The 26,173-nt window shown below is 40.0% G+C and overlaps 1 protein-coding gene across 1 annotated transcript in view; it reads right to left on the reverse strand.

The window, feature by feature from the left end:
* The window catches only part of TBC1D12 (TBC1 domain family member 12), an 82,148-nt gene that overhangs the window by 15,935 nt on the left and 40,040 nt on the right, over positions 1–26,173 (reverse strand). Inside the window, exons 3-7 of the mRNA XM_026650915.1 lie at positions 11,995–12,110; positions 9,166–9,248; positions 2,608–2,725; positions 2,121–2,227; positions 80–160 (exon numbers count right to left, since the gene is read on the reverse strand). Of these exons, the coding sequence (XP_026506700.1) occupies positions 80–160; positions 2,121–2,227; positions 2,608–2,725; positions 9,166–9,248; positions 11,995–12,110 (505 nt within the window). The remainder of the gene's footprint in view (positions 1–79; positions 161–2,120; positions 2,228–2,607; positions 2,726–9,165; positions 9,249–11,994; positions 12,111–26,173) is intronic.

Here is a 26,173-nt window from a genome sequence, read left to right on the forward strand (position 1 = left end):
AGACATTTGCCCATCTGTATGTCAAACCATACAAAAAGCCCTGCAAATCATGTTTGGTATTATCGTTGTAAGAACACACCTTCTATATCATTCTCTGAATTTGTCTCACTGAAGCTTTTCCATCGTTCCTTGGCTCTGGATAAGAAGATTTCATAGAGCTCTGCAAAACAACAGAGCAAAACCATAGCCAACACACACAACCATAATGAAATATATTCAAAACAGAGCTCTTCAGCTCTGGTCTCAACTGCCCCCCGCCCCCCCAAAAAAATCTATGGTCTAGGATCTTAAAATGAGAAAATCCATTAGATGAGGTTACTAAAATTTCACTGCATTATACTTTTACACATATAGAGTTCCACAAATATCTACTATATTATGCTTTGTTCAGTGATGAATATTCAAATCACAAAAGAGGGTGTAGAAACAAATCCTTGTTTTCATTACACATTTATTGAAACAAACCCACTTGTAAAAGCAGACGAGTACTGTGTCCAGTTCTGGGAAAGATGTGGACAAACTGGAGAGAGTCCAGAGGACAGCAACAAAAATGATAAAAGGTTTAGTAAACCTGGCCTCTGAGGAAAGGTTTAAAAACTGGGCATGTTTAGTCTTGAGAAAAGACAACTGGGGGAGGGGGTCAATAAGTCTTCAAATATGTTAAAAGCTGTTATAACGAGGATGGTGATCAATTGTTCTCTGTTCCATGTCTTGTATTATCCTACTTCCTTAGTCTCATCAAATTTACACGTCTTATGCAAGGCTCAAGAATTACTATCACTTACGATTTTTAGAATGAAAAGCTAGTAAATTTAATTTGAAGTTTCCATTAAAAATTGGTATTTATTATAAAGAACTTGTGAAGGTGCAACCAACCAATGTTTGGCTGTACATTGCTTTTTACCCCCGCAGACGTGTCCTGACCTACCCAAACTGCTCCTTTTACAGTGTTTGGAATGGGAGATTTATTTTTTATTTGCAATTTAAAAATCAAACAAAAACATTGAGCCATCACTCCTCTTTCCTAAGCACTGGCTTTGGCATGGTATACCAGAGCTTTTCCTCTATGTAGTGGTTTCAACAGAATTTAGAAGAGCTCTTCTACCTGTCTTTTAGCTATATAAAAAGAGTTTATTTGCTGGGTTTTATTTGCTATTCACCAACAGTTCATGGCACTTGACCCATGAGAGCATTTTATTAAAAAAACCACCACAGGCAGAGTACTCGTTAATAGTATGTATAATATACAAGGAATAGAATAGCACTTGGTTGGTCATTATGCTCTTGCAAACACTCAGGTATTTCAGTTTGATAGCCTGGGTTAAATGCCTGATGCACTGAAATAGTTTTGAAGCAGGTCAATATTTAAAACTTGTGCAATGCATAAAAATGTATTAAAATTGTGTGAATGAAGTTAGCACCAAGTTTTAAACACGTAACTCAGCCTTTTTATTCTTTTCTAAATGAGCGGGAGGTCACTAGAGCATATTATAACCACACTCATTTAAGTATATAGATTATTCAAGCATTCCACCTGTCCCCGCCCAAAAAAAAAAAAAAAAATCACAAATACCTAAATTCAGTTCTCAATTTAGATTTTTAATTACTCTAATCCACAAGTGAAAAAAACCTTTCCTTTATGTATCTTTGGGGGGAAATGTGTCTTTATACTCAAAAGGTGTGCTCCAGAATAAAAAATTGTGCAATTTTTATATATTAGTTTCATAGCAATGAAGAGGTGTTTAGAATGGAAACAAAAAGTCCTCATAGCTCACAAAGGACTGCTTATAAAGCTGTGAAATATTATTTCTATAACAAGTGAACACATCCTAAAGATGTCAATAGTTTTCTTCGAACCTGACTTTTTTCTTCATTTTAAAAACTGTATTAAAAAACTCACTCTATTCGTACCTTTTTAAAAGAAAGCCTCATATAAGCTGACAACCATTCAATGGCAAAGTGCAAGATTTCTGATTTACCTGATCTGTAAAAGGGATCATCCCCCCATATCAGAGACAGCAAACAGAGGAAAGAAAGGGGGGGAGGGGGAGAATCGGTACTAGTTTGGATAAACAAAGTAAAGAATTTTGCATAAAAGGGTTCGTATACATGACCCGCACCATGAGTAATATTTAATTCATTTCCTATAGCAAGACTCCAGACCTTCCCACGAACACTTGGGGGTAACCCCTGCCACCACAATTCTCGAACTCTTCGTGTAGTTCGCCTAGGGGGGGGAAAAAAAGGAAATTTAGCAATTCCTGTTTCCTGACCTCATTGAGAAGTTTAGCAATAACATGACAAGCATGACCCATGTCAAAATTCGAAGCTCTCTGCTTATGCTCTTGGACTGAAAAGGGTTAAGATCACAATGCCTAGCAGCCTACTGTAAGGAACATCTCACGTTGCTATAATAATTCCTCATCGCATCTAAAGCACTATTGATGGGATATAAACCTTCTTTGGCTAGTAGGATCAGTCCAGCATATGGTCAGGAATATGGAGGAAGAACATGAAGTGGGTAGTTCCTCTGTGTTCAAAGAGGGGGGGGGGGGGAATAAACCACATTTGTATTAGACTTACACTAGAAAAAACGTGTTTACTCACATGCCTTCCCAGTTAGGTAATATTTCATTGATCCAAATCACCATAGCACTAGCAATATTCTCCTCTTGCTTGAATCGTTCTTTCATTATTCTTTTCCTTTTATGTGCTTCTTTAATTTCTGTTAAATAGACAACAACTTTTTAATGCATGATACTATAGGAGCACTGAGCTGGATAGTTAAATATTCTGATAGTTTTGACCTTTTCCAGAGACTCAGAGTTAGACATATGAAAAATACATTTGCATATGAACTGCTTTAGAGATTGAAAGCAGGGATTATCAAATTAGTTCTTTAAATAAACTCATTTCCCTAGAAGACAAGTCATGTACAAATACATAGGTCTTCTTACATGCCTCATTGTTAGCTTAAAATGTAGTCCTGCTTTGAAAAGTGACTATAAAAATAACAATGCAGTGTTCCACGTTTACTGTAGCTAAATGATTTCCATGTCAAATGTACTCAGTTTATCATAAATGTTTTCCTCCAAAACCAACCATGCAAATCAATCTTGGGGCCTGAGAGTCAAGCTGGCTTCTATCCTTTTCATATATCACTCCCAAAAGGGTCAAATTGGGAAGCAGGGAGAGGGTTTAGATGCTCTTGTGACACAAAGCAATCCAGTCTTTCCATCATCTAATGCCATGTTTCTTCCTCCATTATAGTCTGTTTCCATGACAGCAGCATCTTTCTCAATGGTTTTCTTATGTCATCTATTGCCTTCCTCTTTTCTGTCTTCCCCCAGGTGGTATCCAACCCAGGGCTTGTCTAGGAATACAGTTTTTTGATAGCTGTACAACAGGTCTAAAACTACTACAACCTTCTTTCTCAAATCATTGTCTCTACAATCTGCTGGCCAGTCCTTTGTGCCATACATCAGTGTTGGTTACTTTATCCCACCAGCAGACACCAAGTATTCTTCACAAGCATTTCTGATGGAATGGATTAAGTTTCCTGTTGTAAGTTTCTGGCATTTGCTAAGTTTCAGAAGCAGATAATGTGAGTGTCACAATGGCACCACAGAACTGGATCTTGGTTCTTGGGTGAATCTCGTTGCTTTTCCGGACAGCTGCTAGCATCGAAAAAGGCTCCACTGTGCTTCCAAGATATACTGCTAACTCCTCCTTCAACGATCATGACTTTCATTTTCTTCCAGATAATTCTTAATTCTACTTTGGTGGCCTCACATTTGTCATTGGTACTGGTCTTTTTCATAGCATCATCATCATCATGTTTTCCAATAGAAAACGTCATCTGCAAAGGTGAGATCCTGAAGTTTTCCTCTATTTCATATAATTGTTTCTTCCTTTCATGATGCTTTTCACATCACGTAATCTATCACAACGCAGGAGAGGAAAAGTGATAAAATGCACCCCTGTTGCGCTCCAGTGATGATATCAAATCAGACAGACAGTCTCTCTATTGTGTCCTTAACACAGCATTTTGAACCTTCATACAGCATCCTGGCCCACGTCAGATCTTTCTAAAAAGCCCATATTGTCGCAAGACCTTCCATAGCAACTCTCTATAAGTGCAGTCCAAAGTTTTGGTGAAATCTATAAAGTTCAAGATTAATCTTCTCCTGTAAGCAAGGCCTCTCTCAATCAATCATCTCAGGGTAAAGATGTAGTCTTTACACAATCTTTCTGGTCTAAAGCCTACTTGCTCAGGATGCAGGTTTTCATTTATGAACAGTTTTCCTCTCCCAATAATACACTACAGAACACTTTTCCGGTATGGAAATTAGCATTATTCCTCACCAGATGTTGCCTATCAGTGGTTTTCCTTTTTTTTTTTTTTTGGGGGGGGGGGGCAGAATTTACAGATCACACCTTTCTTTCCTCCTCTGGGTAGAATTCTCTCCCTTAAACTATATCACAAAGTTTGTTTTTTCATGAACTACCACCTGCTCCCCAGCTTTACACATTTCAGCAGTGATCTTATCTTGACCTGGCACTTTGCCATTTTTAGCTGCTTAATTGCTTCCTCTCTTTCTGCTTCTGAAATTTCTAGCATTGAGCTATTTAATTCTTCATCTTCTTTACATCCATCAATTGGAATTGTTGGCCCTGACTGGTTGAGCACTTCATTAAAATATTCTCACTATTGTTCCTTTTGTTCTGCTTTCATTAAAAATCTTCCATCTTTTGCTTTTATGATACCACCACTGATGCTTCTTTGACTTTATTTTTTGTCAAGCCATTCTCTCATCTTTCCAATACAACTTCTTTATCTTTCTCAACATACCCCTGTTGCAGCATGCATTGTTGTTCCTGCTATTATATCACTCGTGCTTGTCTCTTTTAAAAGAGGAACAGACAGAAACAGAAAGCTGAGAATCTGGAGCAAACGATGGCAGCTTAGAAGAGGTAGAAGTAAAACATTCCACCATGTACCAGCCTAGTCCAAAAGTTTTGGAGGAAAAAAAAATATTCCTTCACCTGCATGTGCATCCCACAATCTTTAATTTTGTAAATAACCGTATTTGTTTCATTATTCTCCACTGGAATCTAGAAAACAACTCTGTTGATAAGATTATTTTGACTCTGCTGAGCTAATGAGAGGAAGAGCACAGTAATAGCTCATTTTTGTCACTGAAGTTAGTAGACGTGCCTCAATATGCACAAGGACAGATCTGTCCAGTCAGAAGGTACTATTTTTAGTCACTTTTCAAAGCAGACACTCCCTTCCAGCATGTGTATTGTGTAGGATTCCATATAAACAAATCAAATGGCTGCTCTTTAACACATTAACATTTTGCTTTCATTCTTGAATATGGAAGAGGTTCCTTGGTACAAGTTAGCATATTAAAAAAATATATATATATATTTTGTTTTAAGGTAATAGAATATAGTCTCTCTTTACAGGATATGATTAAGGAGCAGAGGTAGAAACATTGCTACTGCCTGTTTAGCCATCATGCACATTGCCAATCAGCAATTCACAATCCCAAGAGAAAACTTTGTCCAACTGTATTCAGGAAGCAACTGGCTGTTAGTCCAGTGGCGGCATAAATACTCCTGAAAGAATAGTGCCCAACATCTACTGCTGGTTTTCAAAATTTAAGAACTTTAGAAGTATGGAATTTCTCCGCAAGTCATATGAGTGGAAATCTATTTTTAAGATTACTGCACAGTACTGTATAATTTGATAAAGTGTTTGCATTAAAATAATCTCAGAAGAAAACTCCTGAAAATGGTCTACTGAACACACGCACACGCACGCAAAAGCTCTCTTCTTACAGCAAAGTCTCTGACAAGCCAGGAAATTATCTGTTTTAGAAGATGTTAAGCTTATCAGAATTGTAATTAATCTTCAGAGAAACCCCACAGGGTTTAAAAGTCACCTACTCAAAGATTATAGGTTATTACGAAATTTCCAAGTTAATTAAATAGAGCCAGTGATTTGGACCAACAGAAATCTAATTAGAATTAATACAAACTAGAAGCACTCCTTTAGCACGGCTGTATGTCTAGTAAAGTGAGTTCTAAACCATGTTCTGCCAATAGCGTGTTTTTTACCTCTACTGTAGCTGTATGTCCTGAGTAGGGTGACCAGATGTCCCTTTTTAAAGGGACAGTCCCATTTTTTGGGACTTTTTCTTATATAGGTGCCTATTACCCCCCACTCCGTCCCGTTTTTTCATAGTTGCTATCTGGTAACCCTAGTCCTGAACATCTGACTTTACAGTACTTCTTACACACTGGAGAATTCCATCAATCCCAGTGTAACTACAGTAAATTATAGCTAGAGCATTAACAACAATAGTGAAGTTTAAAATACAAACATCTGCATTCTAAACCGATTTTCAGTTATTCAGTTTTCTGAAACTTTCACCTATTGGGATTCAGGTTAACAGGCTGTCTGCCTGCCAGGAAGAGGACTTCGGTTTTGCTTTTTTCAATTCAATTATTTTTGATTGTACAAAGATCAAAATTATTTTCCTATGATAAGAAAGATCCACTATTCTCCTCTGTTTTAAAAAGAGAGAGAAAGTTCTAGCACTGAAATAGCTAATGGTAAAATACTGAAGTTTGGCCTTGCACTGAGATGTGTTGTAGCACTGAAGAAAATAGTATTCTGTTGAAAACTGATCTGGATTCAGCTGTGTTAAAGCCATTGATAATCTGGCATATTCAGTTGAAGTGTCACGGTTTGTTTTAACCACTTTTTACTGAAGCTGAAGGTAAGCTATGCAGCACACCTTATCTAGCATACACGTGCACTAGAACAGTATGCATGAAACATTGCATTTTATAAAGCGTGCATCAGGCCATGCACAGTTAATAAAAACAAAGTCTGCAGGAGTCCTTATCTCATGCAGTGCATCTTTTGCAAGAGGTACAGTGAATGGGGCAGAGTTCTGCAGTCCCTTGCCTTAGTCACTGTGCATCTTTTGGATACGCAAGGTATAGAGACCTACCCTCTGTCTCCATATATCTTGTAGGGTAACACTTTGCAGGTCTTAATGAACATGAGAGGGGGGCTCCTTAATATAGGATAGGACAGGGCATCCTAATAGTGTCTAGCGCCTTTTTTTATTAATTATTATTATTATTATTATTAAAGAAAAGTTCTAGGAAATTAAAAGCTACATTAAAAACTTACATGGTTAAGCACTGATAAGTCAGAACTGCCAAAGTTAAGTACACACAAGTTTAACTCGACCCCTTGCGTACACATTGTGAACACTAATATTTTATTTTGTACAGAATTTTAAAGTACATTTTGTTTGGTACACAGGCTCTTATGTTAGTCAATGTGCATTTTCCATACAAATTAGTCTCATCAATTGACACTCAATAGTACAAGATGCTACACTTTTATTTGTTTGTAGGAAAAATATATAACCATATTTCACCACCTGAGAAATAGTAAGCTATCATAAACTTAGGGCTTGATTCTGCAAACACTGCATTCACATAGAACTAGAAAGGAACTACTGGGACAGGAGGGTCCACATAATTCTCACCGAGAGTTTTCAGTGCTACTGCAAGAAGTTATATGTAGTAATAATTTTGGTTTATTGTGACCAGGCCTGCCGACCGGGGGTTGGGGGGGGGGGGGGGGGGGGGGGAAGGGGGCAATTGCCCAGACAGGCCGCAGGGCGGTACCGGTGGCGGCGAAGGCAGCCAGGTGGGCATGAGGAAGCCCTGGCCATGCCAGAAGAGCACGCCCAGCAGCAGCTTGCTGGGCATCAGCCATCGCAAGCGCAGCACCACACGTGCACACATAATTCAGTGAATGCCATTGTCCCTTCACATATTTGTATCTTAAAAAAATATCTAGCAATATTCAGGATGGCATCTTTGGCTATGATGTTTTCAGGCAGTTCAGTATATCACGATCAATAAGACTGTATCTTTGGACAGAGACCAAAGCCCCACATTTAGCACATGCATATAAATGACTTTTCCTCTCAAAATCGGATAAAGTCCAATATTTTTCCTAGCAATGAAAATTTGTGTTGTATGTTTTATGTCAACTTCCTAGTAATTGTACTGTATGTGATCCTTCATATCCCATAAAGAATTAAATTTCAGGTAGTTGAAGGCTGCTATCAAATCTCCCCTCATTCTTCTCTTCTGCAGATTAAATAAGCCCAGTTTCCTCAGCATCTTCTCATAAGTCATATGCCCCAGCCCCCTAATCATTTTTGTTGCCCTCCAATTTCATTCCATAATGTATTTAAATACACAATTCAAAATAACAAATTCTACATCTTATATTTAGACTCAAAATTTGTTTAATATTGGTGCTGTAACTGGAAAAAAAAGTTAACTATATCAGGCAACACCACAACTTACATTTAGTGGGTTCTAATGTGTTATCAATAGGATAAATAGTGTTGTAAACCTCAGCCATCACTTTCTAGGGGGCCCACTGACTGTTCTGCCCTGGGGCCCGGAATTGCTGTCAACAGGCCTGATGGTGACAATTTCCATACCTACCTATATGACTAATTTAGAGGCAGCTCAAAGGCTTTTAGATCCTATCTTGTGGTTTACATATTTAGAATAATAAAGTTTTGTTTAGATGATCCATTGTTAACAGTAACATCAAAAATAAAAGGGGGGTGCAAAAGTGAAGTCTTTGATATGCACATGGACAAGCTGGGGGTTTGTATGACATGATCTTCGAAGTTCCTTGGCGTCCACAGGAGTTCATGTGCCCTTTTGAAGATCTGGCCCTAAGTAATAGCAATTGTGATGGTGGCACCGGGGTAGCTGGAAAGATTTAAGCACCTCGTAAGTTTCCAGCTGATCATACTGCACAAAAAGTTAAATCAAGTTTCCACTTAAGCATTGGAGACTATATTCAATGTAAGAATCCATTTATTCACAACAGTGATGAAATTAAGAAGGCTACAAGTTGAGACTGGTGGTCTGGTTTAAACCGTGAGTGTGCCTGTGAGTTTTGGAGCACAACATGTATAGTATTAGCCCAGAAATGTAGTCTTTAATGTAAATACTGGCCTAAAAGCTAAAAATGTCCTTATTCTCTCATTTTTGCTATAGAAGATAGCTAACTATAACCATGGTAATACAGTTTTAACATACCTCGTTTTTTTGCCTCTGCCACCATTTCATCATATTCTTGTCTGTGACGTAAAGCCTCCTCTATGGATTTGGCAGGAAGATTTCTGAAAACAAGTCATTTCTGAATTCAATATATGGATGACATTCTAGACCATTTCAGGACAGACTGACTGGTTTCTCTCTCCTTTTTAAGGTGAATTTAGTGATTATATTACGTGTCTGAATATCAATAATGGAAAATGAAGTCCACTATGGTGAAACATTTGTATATAAATCTACCAGACAAATATTTTTGCATATATTGGCTCTTATCATGCTCCTCACTGTTAGTAAAGAGACTAAGTGACTTGCTTAAGATGAAACAGACTGTGGCAGAGCCAGGAACAGAATCCAGATCTCCCGAGTGCCAATCCAATTCCATAATCATAAAATCATCCTTCCTCTCAACCCAGCTGCTGAAGAACAATCTCCAAGGTAGAGAAGCTCTATGTCATTCAATCAGTGCTCTCTGCTAAAATTGGTAATAAGTTTGCCAAACACTACCACTTGCAATGGCATTTTGTGTGATGTACACAAAAATATACACTAAGAACAAGATTATTATTACAATGCAATAATCCAGAACTTCCATTAAGACATAATGTTGTATATTACTGTAAAACTTGGTACTTCACTATGAACTACAGGCCCTACATAAGTCAACATATTTTAGGTCTTGCCAATAAGCTGTTTTTATCATCACATGTACAAGCAATACCAAAGCATAGGGTGAAAAAGATGTTTTCATAGCCTGCCAGAATGGCCCTCATGAATCTGCAGAACTAATTTCACTGAGGCATGCTTGAAAGTCAGGGATTCTTTTACTATAAAAAAAACACTTTTGCTCAACTAGAACAAAGTTATTTTAACTTAGTGAAATCTCACAGTTCTCATGGAACCTTTACAGTCATACAAGAAGCCTTGTATGATGTTAAAATATTCATTCTACACTTCCTGTTTCATGGTTCAGTCTCATTAAGATGTATGAACCTTGAGGATTTTTATTCACCGATTGAGAGAAAATATTAGCAGTTTACTGTCTTACACCACTGATTGAGCTTGCATACCTCTGGGAAAACTAAAATATTCTAATAAATGGTGGTAAAAATTTCCCAAAGAGATTTAATATGAAAATGCATAAATGCATGTTAGAATTTTTTTCCACTGATAATGCAAGTTAAATCAGGCAAGTGATGGATTAACGGAGTCTTGATGATTATTTGAAACTCATAAGAAAATTCCTGCAACTTGAAGAATTCAGAACAAAAAAAATCAGACGACTATATATTGCTCCCTTAACTATTATCTTCTCAAATGTCTACTTCTCATTGTAGTTCAAAGTTAGTGCTGGCTTAGTGGCTTGTATAATGTGGTGTCACATGGTAACAGCACAGTAGTTTAGAAACAACCTCTGGTTTCCTAGTCTTTTGAAAACATTTTAGGAATGATCTCAGCCTCCATAGAGGGAGGCAGAGGGTTCATCATATTTTAGCACACCCAAATGACTGAAAAACAATATTATAATCTGAAGACAGCCTTAAGATAAATGCTGAGCACAAGTAAATGTATTGGGTAAGACACCATGCTAACCTTTATATCTAGTATCTTGCATTCCTGCTTCAGGAAGGTGATAGTCGCCTTTTGCTGGGCAAAAAGCAGCATGGGTTTGATTATCTCTCGATTCCTTTATTGTCAGTGATAATCAAAAACTCAGACTTCAAAGCTCTGAGTGGAGGATGGGGAGGGAATTCAGTAACCAAACTGCTAATAGCTCAACGTCAATTTCATTTTGGCTACCCTTTATCATCAGAATAAATATAACTTTTAATGTGACTTTAATAGGATTTGCTATAATGAATAGAAAGATTAAACTTATACATGCTCCAAAAATACAATCAACTCGTGTATCTACAAATAAGCATTGATATGCGGGTATATATTAACAAGTAAAGATTGTTGACTGGGGATAAAATGCACTTATATGAAACATTAGTATTGCTTTTATACATTGCATCACCAACTTTTACACTTCATGCAACTGTATAAGAATTTAATATATTGTAACAGGTGAAGGAGGGATATCTTATAGAAATTCTCTTAGTCTGTAAAGGTGGTGGAAAAGAAAATAAATTGCATGAGGTGTTTTACCAGAAGCAAGTTCTCAAGGCGCTTGCGGGCTAGAAAGTAGGTAGGAGCAAGTTCACCCTGCTACAGTCAGAACCCAACATATTTAGGTGGTGAGCAATTATCTTGTATTTCCTGGCAACAGCATCTTTTTACCATATGCCAGAGTTACTTTTTTTATACCCAAAATTAGGCTTCCATGGTGACTGGTCTCAGATTATGCTCAACAGACAACCACTGGTGCTAACACCCTCTTGGTGGTCTAGCAAATTAAATATTTTAGGAAGCAAGCAGTGGAGAAATGGGGTTTTAGGAGAGGTCCTTAAGAGAATCTCTTATAAAGGAATCTGCAGAATGAAGAGTTCTGAGAATCAGTGTCATAGGCAACTACGTGACAGCACTACAGGATGAGTATATAGGGTAAAATTCTAGCTCCATTGAAGTCAATGGAGCAAAACTCTCATGGACTTTAATGAGGTCAGTATTTCACCATATTATTTAGTTAAGGTCTCAGATTGAGTAATTTATAAGGAAATTGTTCCAGTTTGACCAGTATAGTACTTTGAGAAAGAAAACTGTAAACAGGACATCCAAGTTATTTAACATTTGCTAGGTCGGGAGGTATGTGAGCATGTATGTATATCATGTTAGTATCTACTTCATGGCAGAATTCACTACTATACTTACGATGGTCGATCCTCCAAAATAAGAGCAGTAGTTGAAAGTGGTTCAAATTCAAAATTTTTACGTCTTGTTGCCTGGGGTGCAGGTTTACATGTTCTTCCTGTTCGTGCTTCATATTCCTAAGTAATGTTATTAAAAGAAAGCATTAAAAACCCCAAAATTTCAAGCTTCCTTATAACTACGGGACATGTTTACAAAATGAATCAATGAGGAACTAACACATTCCAGCTTTAAATGATTTACATCAACCAGGAGATGCTGCTATTTCATGACCATTAGGGAATGAAAACTAACGAGAAGGTTACATTTCACAAATCAATGTATCTGGTTACAATGGATCAATGATTACATTCTAAATATAAATTCGTATTTGTGTGCAATTGACAAACTATAAAAACAAGTGTAAATGTGCTTTACAATGTTAATTGCAGTACAAAAATTCTATTGGAGCAGTCATATGTAGAATTACAAAAAGTATTAATTAAGAGGAGTCTTCTAGTTCCCTTCCTCATTTTTATTTTTCAAAATTTTCCTTTTTCCCCTTAATGGCTGCTGCTGTCTGTATTATGTTGCTCTTATTTCTGATTTCCACCTTTCCCCAACATCTTTTTGAATACCAATGGAGGGATGTGTTCTTGTTCAGATTTAACTATACAACACATAGTAGTACTGTAAGCAAGGTCTTATTTTTATCATTCCATCTGTTATGGATGTATATGTTTTAACTTGTATCCTTATGAGTGAGAATGAAGTGACTTCCTAATTAGCCAATGTATATTTAAGGGCGGGAGGGGAGACATTTAAGATACCCCACTGCAACCTCAGATACCCACCCTTAATTGACTTCCGAGTTACCCCATGACTCATTCTTACATACAGATTACAATTCAAGATTTTTCCTATGTGAAATAATTCAGCTCAAACCCAAATGACATTTTTATTTTAAACATTCTCTTTATGCAAAAAAACTAAATGCTGGCTTCTCCTCTTTAATTCAGTTTCTTTCACATGCTGCAGTTTAACAAAACCAGAATATATAAGGGCGAGTGTTTGTTTTTAAAGAGGAGAGTAGAAGGTTAAGTACATTGGAACCAACTGTTAAAATAGGCCTGTTCTCAAGATGAGCCAAGAATCTTGTCCAAACTCATATGAATAAGTTTAAAAAACTAAGTTTATCCCTGTACATATTTCAGCACTGTCCACTTTCAGAAGTAAAAAGAAGAAGTGTTTTACACTGAATTTCCAGAAACAAAAAGAATCTGTTTCCTACAAAAATATATTAACCATCATAAATATTTTATTTCGAAATAAATAGCAAAATGGTAAGTGATAAGCTGCTGATTAGGTACCTGTATCTGCCTGATCAAGTACAGCAGTCTGTTCCAGAAATTGTTTCCACTTGAATTTCACACACTATGTGTAAGATTTTTGTTTACACCTTTTCACTACTAAGTATTTATATGCAGGAATAAAGGAGGTTATTGACTTGTCCTATATATTCCATTCATACAGGACATTTATTCTAAAAGGTTATGAAAAGTGAAAACAACTTTAAAAGTTATCTGTATAACAACTGAAGTCTTACAAAAAGTGACCATGCAACCTCAAAACTGTAAGGAGCTACCTGAAACCTTTGGATAATGTTCGAGATAGAGCAAAAATATTGTTCACCATGGAGTTGCGTAACTCCCACTCGTGGTTGACAGTAAAGTGTCTGCTAAGGGAGTCTGCTGGTATGTTCTGGCTCCCTGGAAGATAAACTGTCAACAAGGTGATTTGATTGGTCATGCATCAATTCCATAGACTGACCACTTCTCCGCACAGGGGGATGGTAAAAGATGACCATCATTTGTGACATTATGAAGGTACGGTGATCTTCAATGAACAGGAGAAAGGTCTTGCAAGCCCTTAGGACTGCCCACAATTCCAAAATATTGATGCACATTCTGGACTCTTAAAATATCTAAGTGCCCTGTGCTGTGTGGCTGTTGCCCATGTGAGCTCCCCAACCTAAGGGAGACACATCTGTGATAATTTTTTTCCAGTGAGGGGGAAAGAAAAGGAACGTCCAAGCATACCTGGTGGGGATTCTTCCATCATAGCGAAGATTACATAACTATGGCAGGAACAGTTACTATGGCATTCTTACAGTGTTGATTTCAAGAGTACACTGTTTGAAGCCACACCTGCAGGCTATGAAAATGGAGTCTGGCAAATGGCATTACATAACTGCATAAAGCCATATGATGCAGGAGAGAAAAAACTCTGTGCTTGAAGATGGTCTATGGAGGTCGTTCATTGCCTGGAACCCGTCCATCAGCAGATGAGCCCCTGCGTGACAGAATTTAGGAACACTCTGATGAAGTCTAAGTCTACATTGGAGTGAGAACAGATTTTTCCTCGAGTTCACACTGACCGCCCCTTCCCCTCTCTGGGGAAGGAATATGTTGAAACACTGACAAAATTGACTTTTAGGCTTCATGACATGTCTTGGCAATGAGAAGCCAGTCGTTGAGACGGGAAGACACTGTGCCTGATACAGGCAGAAAATACCTTGGTCGAATGGGAGTGCTCTGTACTAAAAGTGGGTTGGAGCCCATCATGAATCTCAGAAAATGTCTAAGTAGGGTTTGAATATCTACATGAAAGTATGCATCTACACAGAGAGCTGTAAACCACATTATTTTCTAAGGATGGGATTATAGATGCCAGTGTAACCATGCAAAACTTGAGTTTGTGAATAAAACGGTTGAGATGGCAGAGATTGAGAATGGGTCTCCAGGTGCCCTTCTTCAGTACTAGGAAGTTGAGTAAAACCCCTTTCCCTGGTACTTAAGAGGTACCTGCTCTATTGTGCCTCAATGCAAGAGGAATTCTACTTCTTGTTTGAGAATTTCCTCATGAGAATGGTCCCTAAAATTTCTGTGTGCGTGGTCTTATTGGTTTCTGGGCTACTACTATACATGTTATGCTCCAAAACTCACAGGCACACTCACAGTTTAAACCAGACCATCAGTCAACTTTTAGTTCTTAATTTCATCACTGTTGTGAATAAATGGATTCTTACATTGAATATAGTCATCCATTCTCATGAGAAAATGATGTTTCATACCCTCTTGTCTTGCACTCTTTTCCACATCTAGAGTGCAACAACAACAGATGACCCCCAAAAGATGTTTGGGAATGGGCAGGTGGTGGTCTTATTGGTTTGCAGCTTTTGTATTCCACTCAAAATGACACTTAGCTAGGGGTTGGGGCTGGGATGATGCTGCTGCTGCAGAAGGTGCAGGGAAAAGAGACTTCTGAACCCTTTGCCTCTTATGGAATGGCTCATGAGGTCTCTGGTGGCCTAGGCTTGTATGACTGCCTACTGAATTTCCTCCTTGGGACACGTATATTTACTCCCAGAGTTCAGGATGGTCCTGAAGTCCTTCAGGGTATGTAAAGACTCATCTGTCTTTTGGTTAAAAAGATGAGTTTCTTCAAAGGGCAGAAGAGTGGTCCTGCCAACCATCTTGCCTTTTTTTGATGAGAGCCTGAAACTGAGCTCTGTCCTGAAGGGGAAGCATGTCTATGAAGTCTGAAAATTTGGAATAGTTCAGGTAATCATACTTAGCCATCAGTGCTTGGTAGTTGGCTATCCTGAACTGAAGACTGGTAAAAGAGAAAAAACTTCCTTCCTTCCTAATAAAGTTGCTTGCCTTCTTTGTCAACTGGAGTAGATATAAGGTGTTGCTATCTTGAACTCTCTGTGGCAGCCTGAACCACCTAAGAATTAGGAGAAGGATGAGAAAAGAAAAATTCTACCCTATGGCTGGGACAAAACATTCTTCTGCCCTCTTATGGATGGGGGGAGCAGCAGTGGCTGGGGTATGCCAGGCTGTTCTTTTTGGCTCCCTGATGGCTTTGTTAATAGGAAGCGCTCTTCTTCTGGAACCGGAAAACTGAAAGAGGTCCAATAGCTTATGTTGAATATCCTGAACTTCCTCAAGTGAAATCTGTATCTCCCCTGCAATTTGACATAACAGATCCTGGAACTTCTTATTGTCATTGGGGGATATGGAGACATCAGAGCCACAGCTTAATTTAGAGAAGACGACTACAATCTTGTCAATATCAGAGGAACTGCTGGATCTGGCACATAATCTTTATCTTCAATGGGTTCAGGAGGAAGCTCTGGTTGACCTCTCGTTAGGGAGGGGAGGTTGTTTAGACTCCTTAGAAGATTGAACCAAGCTTATGGGATGGTACAGGTCCCAAGGTCCCCAGTCTGGCCAGTAAGATGGGTCAAATGGAAGTTGCAGCGTCCCCCTAACATGGTATAACAAACACTGCAAGATGGATGTTGAGGTACAAGAAGTCCTAAATTGGTCCAGGTCCCTTGTCCAGAAAGATATGCCTCAGAGAACGAAACATCAGTTCATCAGATGATTACGGGTCTCCTGAGGAAGAAAAAGCTGATGATAGATCCAATGATAGTACCAACAGTCCTGCTAGAGAAAAATCACAAGCAGAGAATGGAATGGGACTCCTCCCATCAGTTGCAATCTCCTGGTGGAGTCAGGACCTCCTTCATGAGGGAAGGACCTGATGGAGGAGACTGAGAATTTGTGAAAGCAAAAATGTCCTCATGTGAATAAGACTCAGCTCTCCCCACAGCGTAAGGGATCCTGTCTGCTCAAACTGATGGAGCCACAGTAGTTAGTGTGTGCCATAGTCGTGCAAGATGAAGTTGGTACAGTTGGTAGCTGAGGCTCTCAATGGTTGCTTCTAATTGGTACAATCAGATCCCAGAGTTTGGCTGGATGGTACCAGAGGCACCGTTGTCAACAGATCGCAATCCAATACCAACAGAGCCCTGGATTTGTAGGCTCTCTTGTCATGCCCCTGAGATGTTCTAAGTTCTCTTGGACTGAGCCTGAAGACTTTCAATTTAGGCAGGGTTGTATCTGACTTCTTCTAAGTGGATTTGGAAGAGGATTTATTCTCATGTTTATGAGAATGCTCCCAGCCTTCCCAACAAGACACCAGTGAGGGATCTGTAGGGGTAGACTCCCTCACTCCTGAGTCAGACCTCATGGTAGGAGAGGTACTCCTTGCTGAGTCAGGCCTTGTATTGGAGCAGATCCCATCAGGTGCTCAAGGAGAAGTTTTTACCTTTCATGGGTACAACTGGGGAACAAGCAGCAGATAGATACTGCACCTTGCCATAACACAGGCTTCTCCAAGGCAGTGCAGGCAGCGTTGATGGTCACTGCTGACTGAGAAGAAGTGCAGGTAAGAAACTCAAAATCTTGAAGCCTGGAGTCCTGAGCATAGTCTAGTACCCGCAGTGGGGTAGCTGACTATAAAAGTAAAACTAGAATTTTAGAGTTTTATCTGGTAAAAACTTTTCACAAATATGTATTTACAGATAAACATAAGATAAAGTTCTGGGCACTGGAGGTTCCAACCTGAGTCATACAGTGGTGAGAAGGAACTAGAGAGGCAGTCTGTCTGCCCCACCCTTTTTCTTCTCAGTTGGAAGCACAAGGAGAGCAAGGGGTGCAGACCAACAGACACGGTTTTCAAAATTCTCCAGCTATGGGCACATGGAGTGCATGCGTACCCACAGTGGAATGCACATAGGGACCAGTACTCTTAGATTAAATATAATAGGCTTGATTCTTTAATTCCTTTATCTAGAAATCCAGACACCTTAAAGAATGCTCTACCCACACTTTACAGAATGGTATTTTAGAATAGCCCAGTTAGATGGGTTTTTAAAAAAATAAAATAGTTTGAGATAAAGTTCTATGTTCACAGTCTTGGCTACAAATTCCTGGATACAGATCTCTATTATATTGTCTTTAAATTTATAGAAATAATAGATTAAAAGTCTGGACTTCTGGCAGTTGACAACTTAAAATGTATAAAACTAACCCAAAACATCAATGGAGCAAGAGTAATAAGTACTCTCCTCTGTTTGAAACAAATGGTCTGAGGTCTCAAAGACCCATATCCTAGAAGAAGGATGCAATTTTGTCCCTGGAGAAGGAAGCAAATAAATGGCTACATGAAAAAAGAAGCCCAGTGGGACTCCAATAGCTTAGATACTGTAGCAGGCATATTGGTTGGCCAAATGGCCTTTTTCCAGTCCCTGAAGCATTCTAATTACTCACTTTCAGTTAGCAGTTCAAGAAGTTTTTAAATGACACACTGGGAATCCGGGGAGAGCCATTTTTCATGGATTCACTCAAAGGGGATCCATAGTTGGTCTGAGTTGCATGATAAAAATAGTAGCGTACTCAACAAAAAGAAAAATAGATTAAGTCATCCTGCATCTCAGACAACAATTAAGTTCTTAGCTTTGATTTGCGTGATTAAAAGACAGAGGTACCAATTAAATTATATGAAACGTTTTGGTTCCAAGGACCCTGTGTCTCTAGTTTTACCAAAACAATGTTTCCATACTCTTAAATACAGGAAAGATATAATGATTGAAAAAAACATTGATAGTTTCCCTACTCCTAATGTGGTCAACTAAAGCCAAAAATATTATAAACAATATTAACAATTGTTATAGTTAAAAGTCCCAAGCACACAATTTTCTTGAATCCCCCCCCTCCCACCTTTAGAGTCTGATCACTTTAAATTTAGGTCATACTTGTGGGGCACACCAGGCCTTGTTTATGTTCATTATCAAAGAAGCCACCACCTTCAGGCTTCAGAATGTAAGCTAAGAGCTTTTTTGGGTGGGTTGGGTGGGTGGGGTATCTGAAATATCCTTGGTCAAGGAAGCTAAATTGCTTCCCATACGGTGGCACCATCTTGTGTCCTAGTTCAAAAGGCCTTAGCTAAAGCATTAGTGCAGGGGTCCCCAACACGGTGCCCGCGGGCGCCATGGCACCCACCGGGGCGTCTAAGTGCGCCCGTGTACTGGCCGGCAGATGAGCATCTGCCGAAAAGCTGCCGAGAAGCAGCGTCATCCAGAGGTGTCGCCACCGAAATGCCGCCGATTTTTGGCGGCGACGCCTCTGGATGCTGCTGCTTGTCGGCAGCATTTCGGCGGCGATGCCTATTGACATTGCTGCTTGTCGGTGGCATTTCGGCGGATGCTCATCCGCTGCCACGATCCTCCGTGGCTTGTCATCTGGCACCCGCCAGACGAAAAAGTTTGGGGACCACTGCATTAGTGAAACAGTCTGGTAGAAAGGACAGTTGTAAGGCCCCATCTGACCACAATACTAGACATGACTGAAAAAGAAAAGGAGCATCAGGACTGCTTGCATACCTTTATGTTTAGGGTCCTGATAGAAGTCATACACCAGCTTCACTGACAGTTCAGACCTGAGAAGAGTTGAGCCCTGAAGAGGGTGTACAGTTTGGGTATTTCCTGATTCATTCTTGGTACACTCTCACATTAAAAACAGAAGTGTGCAACAATAATCAGTTGAGCAAAGCTAATTAAGAAGTGCAGCAAATCAAAAATCAGGAGGGATGGACTACAGACCTTTCATTCCAAATTTTCTGGCATAATTCAACTGTTACCACTCCCTATCACAAGAAACAAGCCTACAAAACCATGCAGAGAAATGTAAGAAAAGATTCTTCAAAAGGACTTTTCACAGACAGTAGCAATGGCTGAAGTTGGTTATCAGACTCCTAATCTTGTGGAAATAAGAACGTGTCTAAGAATAGTTATCAGCAGGAAATTTTAATTGTACAAACTCAGTAGGATACCACAAAGCATTAATAGAGAGATTCAAAACTGAGACCAGAATAGTTTCCAAACTAAGATACTCTATTATAGTTGGAGCCGATTTCAGCCTTGAAAAAAGTTTTAACATAGTAGTTTACTGTACCAGAACCTTCCTATGGAAGAAGATTCCTGCATAAGAACCTTCACGTTTCTGGAAAAATAAGATATTTTTTCATGAGATACAAGAAATTGTATTGAGCATTCATGAAACCCACTGGTTTATAACATTCTAGAAAATGTGGATATTAGTGACCATTTTCTCCATATACACTGTGCACTACTACAATTGTCAAAGATTCCCAATATTCTTAAATCTGTACCTAACATGCAATCATTCACAAATTCACAGCTGTGCATTGAGAAACTTTCTACTTAATATTAAGTGAAATGTGCAGTTATAAAATACTAGTTTGTGATTGGGTACATTTATGTATTTTTTATTTTGACAAAAAGGAAAAAAGTTACTGGGAATGGCAAATGTTTGAATAAATGTCAACCAAAACTTCAGATCCAAAATTGTACTGAACTGCTTGATTTTTAGTGTGAACAGCTGTTAGATATTAACTTGTTGCTAGAACTAAGTTCTGGAACTCATTCACCAGGACTTCAAAAGTTGATGCCTCTGTGCTTAAGCAACTAAACTGCAAGTAAATGTATTGCAAGCTTTAGGTCTGAACTGCAGGGTTTGATCCAGAATTATACAAGTCCAAGTGGGATCAACATCTTATATCCAACAATGGTAACAGTTTAAAAGTTTGTCTGCAAAATCCTTTATTATTCAAAACACCAACAGATACTTGGCAGGACAGTAAAAAGTAAGTTATAGTTACTTACCCAATAGTGACCGTATATCTTCAAGATGGGTGGTCCACACTGATTTCACTGTTGGCGCAAACATACACAACATCGGATTCTTTTGAAAAGCTGTGTCCACTGGGGCCACAACTGCACCTTGCTCACCCTCTTGCTTCAGTTAGCGGGGGGGGAGGGGGGAATAAAAAGAACAGGGCAGCTCCCACCTAAGCTCAATTCCTTCACTCAGTACAAGGACTCCTATTAGCGGGGCCGGAGGAAGGGATGTGGAATCTGTGTGGACACCACATCTTTAAGAACTACAGTTACTTACCATACAGTAAGTTATTTGTTCTTCAAGTGACCATTCACACAGATTCCACTCTTGGTGATTAGCAAGCAGTCATCCTAATCCCAGGAGGAAGGGGAATGGAGACCTACTTGAAGAATGATTGCAGAATGGCCCTACAGATGTTTGTGTAAGACAGGGGTGGGCAAACCACAGCCCGTGGGCCGAATCTGGACCCTCGGGGCTTTGGATCCAGCCTGGAGGATTGCCGCTCCGGGAAACAGCCAGCACCACGTTCCTGCGGCCCCGGAGACAGGCATGGACAGCTGTACCATCAGTTTGAACTCTAGGGCAGGGGTTTGCAACCTTTTTCTTTCTGAGGCCCCCCTCAACATGCTATAAAGACTCCAGGGCCCAGCAGGGGAGGGGGAAGACTCGGGGATCCAGGCTGGAGGTGGGCCCTCAGACATAAGCATACTTTGACTTCTATTTTGGGGGGGGCAAGGGTCAGAAGGGCTTGGGCCAGCTCTGCATGGCAGAGTCCAGGGAGGCAGGGCCACCTCCACCCCAACTCACCTCAGCAGACCACCCAGCCTGACTGGGTTGTGTGTGTGGGGGGGGGAGGGGAGGTAACTCAGGGTGTAGGCTGGGGAGTAGCTAGTTGCTGTGTGCAGGCAGGAGGTAGCTAGGGGCTGTGCGCCAGAAGGGCTCGCCTCTGGTAACTGCTCTCCCTGCCTCGGCAGCTCTTACCAGTTGCTTGAGCTGAGGAGCAGTCACAACCCCAGGCACCAGCAGCAGGAAATGGAACGACACGGCTGCCTGCTCCATGGCTTCCCGCCTCTGACCTGGCCAAGGGGCGGAGGCTCGGGGGCAGGGAGAGGAGGAAGTGAGGGTGTTTGGAGCTGCCCTCAGGACTGCTCTGCCACTGCAGGAATGGGGGCAACCAGCACTTGGGCCTTCATCCCCACAGCTCGGGGGGGGGGGAGGGGGACGGGGGCACCGAGGCTCAGGTTCTGGGTTCCAGCCGCAGGGTCCCACAGCCCCCATGAAAGGGCTTGAGGCCCCCCAGGGGGACGCAGACCCCCGGTTGAGAACCACTGCTCTAGGGGAAGGGAATACAAATGTCTGACCAGAAGGAACTGTGTAACTATGCTACTTGGAATTTGGAGAAGTCAATATTTCTAACCATAAGTAAGGTAACCCCAAGCTGCTTAGCTTGGGTTAGCCTTAAAGGGCATAGAACGCTTGCAAATTACAGCAGCTTCTATTACTGTCTTAAGTTTCAAAAGGTAACACATTTGTGAGAGTATGTTTATGGACTTTAACCGCATAAAGAACTTTTTTAGTTAATAAATTTCTAGTTAGTTTATTACAGGATTGGCTACAAGCATTGTCTTTGGTGAGAGATCTAAGGTACAATTGACCTGGAGTAAGTGACTGGTTCTTTAGGACTGGGAGTAACCTGAATATTGTGATTTTTGGTGTAAGGGACCATCTATCACAAAAAGGCAGGCTTGCCTGCATGGCAAGACTATTCCCTTAGGCACTGTGGTCTCCTGTGACTCCATGTTAAGGTTGTTATAGGTTGAGGAACTCACACTTGATACTTGGTCGGTGAAATCTAATTCTAGAACACACAACCAGTTTGGTGGTTTTGCCCTGTTCCTTAACAGTCTTCACTAAGGTTGGCACTCACAGTTGAGAGCCATTCTCGACACCTTTACAGCATAGTCACTTAAAAGATCGAGGAAAAAGCTCGGCCAGCACAGTCGTCTACTGGCTGCATTTTGCACTATACCTGTGATTGACTCGCAGAACTCAAGTCTCTCTCATCCTAGGTCAAAAGGAATCGAGTGTCATAGCACAAATTGATAGAACGGCAAACTCTGAGGGCTCTTAACAAAAGATAGATTTTTTTCTCCCGCAGTATATTAGTCCTCATGAAAAGGCACTTCACTGGAACTCAGTTTCTGTTCCTATTGTCGCAGACTTCTTGTGCAACCAGCGCACGCTATTTAATTTCTCCTTGCTTTCTGTTCCTCATCTACTTCCCCCCTACAAAGTAGTATTTCAGGGACAAGTTTATTAATGCTTGAGATGTTTAGATACAACAGTGATTTGTGCCTTAGAAAACCCTACCAATAAAAATTAAATATGTCCAGTTTCTTCCCGCCAAGTGCAGACTGGGTTAAAACTCATTTAACAGCAACTACATGGAGAACTGCAGCAAAGCTAACGCACACGGAAATTTTAAAGTACAGCACAGTAGCCTGTCTAGTGGACAGCAAAGTTTCCCTTGAGTAGATGTTGGTGGTCATGGGGTGCTGGACAACAGGCTTTAATGTTAACTTTTAATAGTTAACATTTGTGCAAACCTTTGAATAGGTAAAATACTATTACAAGTGATAGAATTTTTATTAAATACTTGATGTACTAAGCCACTTTGAAGGACCAAAAGGACGTTATTTTCTTTCCTCTACTGAGACTGTTGCAGAATCAAAAGTTCATAGTTTTAAAAAAATTATACTTTTATCTTTTAATAGCTGTGCCTGCCACACTTCGATGGGGCTGCCTGTACCAAGCCTGAATTAAGTGGGGAAGGTTGAGTGCAAAGCTACCCATCTAGCCTCATAAAAAAAAAAACGCTCACTGGTTATACAAATTGAACCAGGCTACCATTCCAGTACAAATGGCTGCTCAGTAGAGAGCACTGCCAACTCCTCATGCTGCATGAAAGTTCCTGGTGAAAGCCAGTCTCTAGAAGCCAGGACCCTAAAAAGTTTGATGCTGGCAGTAAGAAAACACTTTAAAAATGGAAGAGCAGTTTAGTGAAGTTTGAGGAAAGACCCCTCCTGGCCAGTGGAAACATGGAATCATTGTCAAAACCAGTGTCAAAATACCCCAAAAGGGTGATCTACTAACAACTAGAGAGGAGTTACACTACTTTCTCTTGTAGGGAAAAGCCTTCTGATGTGTGATGCTAAACAAGATGAAAGGAGCAGAGGAGGCAAAGCTTAGAGAAGAACAGACTGGAGTCAGGCACAAGAGATTGTGCAGATCAGATATTCACACTAAGTACCATTATAAAAGAATGAATAGAATAGCAACCTTTCCTCATTATCAATTTCATTAATTTTCAAAAGGCATTTTGACAACCTGCTCTGACATAATATTGATGAATATTCTTCAGCCCTACGGAATCCCAGCTAAACATCATCAAGGCCATGTACAGAGATGTGAGATGCTTTGTAGAAGTGAACCACCAGACAACATAATGGTTCAATGCGGACACTGGCATGAAACAGGGCTGCATTTTATCTCCACTGTTGTTTGACATTGCCACAGACTGGATAATGAAGTGCATAAACTACACAAATACTGGTATAGGATGGACAGATGGAAAATGCCTAGAAGACTTAGACTTTGCAGATGATATTGTGCTACTGAACGATACCCCAAAAAATTTACAAAGACTACCTGGCCACAAAAAAAAAACAAAAACCCCAACCACATGCCAAGCGGGGCTCAAAATTAGTTATGCTAAAACAAACATCCTTGAAACCCACACATCATCAAGCAGTAACATCACCTTAGAAGGCAAAAATCAAGAAATTAGAGCCGTTCACCTACCTGGGCAGCACCATATTGGCCAATTAAAGACAAGAAGGAAGTGACACCAAGAAAAGGAAAGGCATCCAGAATATTTACTAATCAGAATATGGAAACCAAAGATGTATGGCACGAGAATAAAAGTGAGAATTTTCAATTCAAATGTAATTTCAGTGTTACCATATGGCTGCGAGAGCTGGAGAGCTACCAAATCATTAGGAAAAAAGGAAGCCTTAGAAAATAAGCGCCTGAGAAAGATTCTGAGCATTGGTTGGAAAAACTTCATTATCAAAGAAGAGATTCAAGAAAATCACTAACCAGCAGCTTGTTTCCATCAGAATCTGAAGGAAGTACTGTACATATTTAGGGCATATACTCCAGATGCCAATACAGAGACTCCCACATGAAGCTATCAAGTGAACACCAAATAGTGTCAGAAAATGAAGGTGCCCAAAAGAAGCCTTAAGGATCAGCCTTCACAGCGAGGGCAGAACAGTCCATCAACACCATAGAGCAGCAGGAAATGGCAGAGGAATGAAAGCTACATTTCTGCCCTATGCGCCAACAGTGGCAAGGGATGGATGTAAGAATTTTTACTAATATTTGGGGGAGGAACAAAGGGCAATTATCTTCAGGGAGACCGTCAGAATTCTGAGAAATCCATAATAAAACTCCAAATTATTTCATCTCCAAAAATTACACATCAACTCACGTGTCCACCTAAATAAAAATGAAATATGATAAAATATAAGTAGGCAGGTGAACACCAGCAGACAGAGTCTGAACAAGATGCTATTTCCCCTTTTATTCCACAAGATATAAATTTACCTGACCCAGTGTTGCTAGCCCATTCACTGTTAGCAGCAGAAATATGGGAGAGTAGTTGTAAGAAAGAAAGCCTCTGAAGTGATAGGGACCCTGCCAAAGTCCCACCCCTCCCCCTTTCTCCATGAATAAGAAGAGGTAGACTTAATAGCACAGTTTAAGAGAAATTTTACAAAATAAACAAGTGTTTGGTCTTCAGTAGTGCCAGAGAGTTTAGAGAACCTATAAATGTCTGCAAGTTCTTGGAAGACATTTATGAAACTGTGTAAGATCTCATTATCAGAATTTAAAGATTATTAATTCAATATAAAAATCCAAACTTAGGTCCATAATATTGGAAACTGACAGTCATTATGCTGCTAAAACAGCTGTCTAATTCACCAATTTTCATTGAAAACAGTGACATGCATCTTGTTGCCATAAAGTTTGTTCCAGCTTGAGTCCAAGAAAAGCTGGCAGTAGTTTCACCGTAATATTAAGTTAGCCACTAAAATACTATTTTGTATTAAATGATCTGAGTGACAGTGGATTAGAACTACAGTAACTCCTCACTTAAAGTCATCCCGGTTAACATTGTTTTGTTAGGTTGCTGATCTATTAGAGAACATACTCATTTAAAGTCACGCAACGTTACGTTATAAGGTTATTTGGCTCACCCCGCTCCACCCGCCTGGCGCTCCTGCCGGGGAGCGGGGTCAGCTCGCAGGGGCTTATCCCACTCTGCCCGCCCGGCATTCCAGCCAGGGAGTGGGCAAGCCCTTGACCCCGCTCCCCAGCAGGAGCGCCGGACGGGCAGAGTGGGGCAAGCCCCCGCGCCCCGACCCCACTATGCCCCGCCTCAATCAAGCTTCACAATCATTGGTGAGTACAGTATTAGTTTGTTTAAAATTATTTAAAAAACTTATACTGTATATGTATATAACGAC

Source organism: Terrapene carolina, unplaced genomic scaffold, assembly GCF_002925995.2.
Source record: "Terrapene carolina triunguis isolate 2854851 unplaced genomic scaffold, T_m_triunguis-2.0 Scaffold95, whole genome shotgun sequence".
NCBI lineage: Eukaryota > Metazoa > Chordata > Testudines > Emydidae > Terrapene > Terrapene triunguis.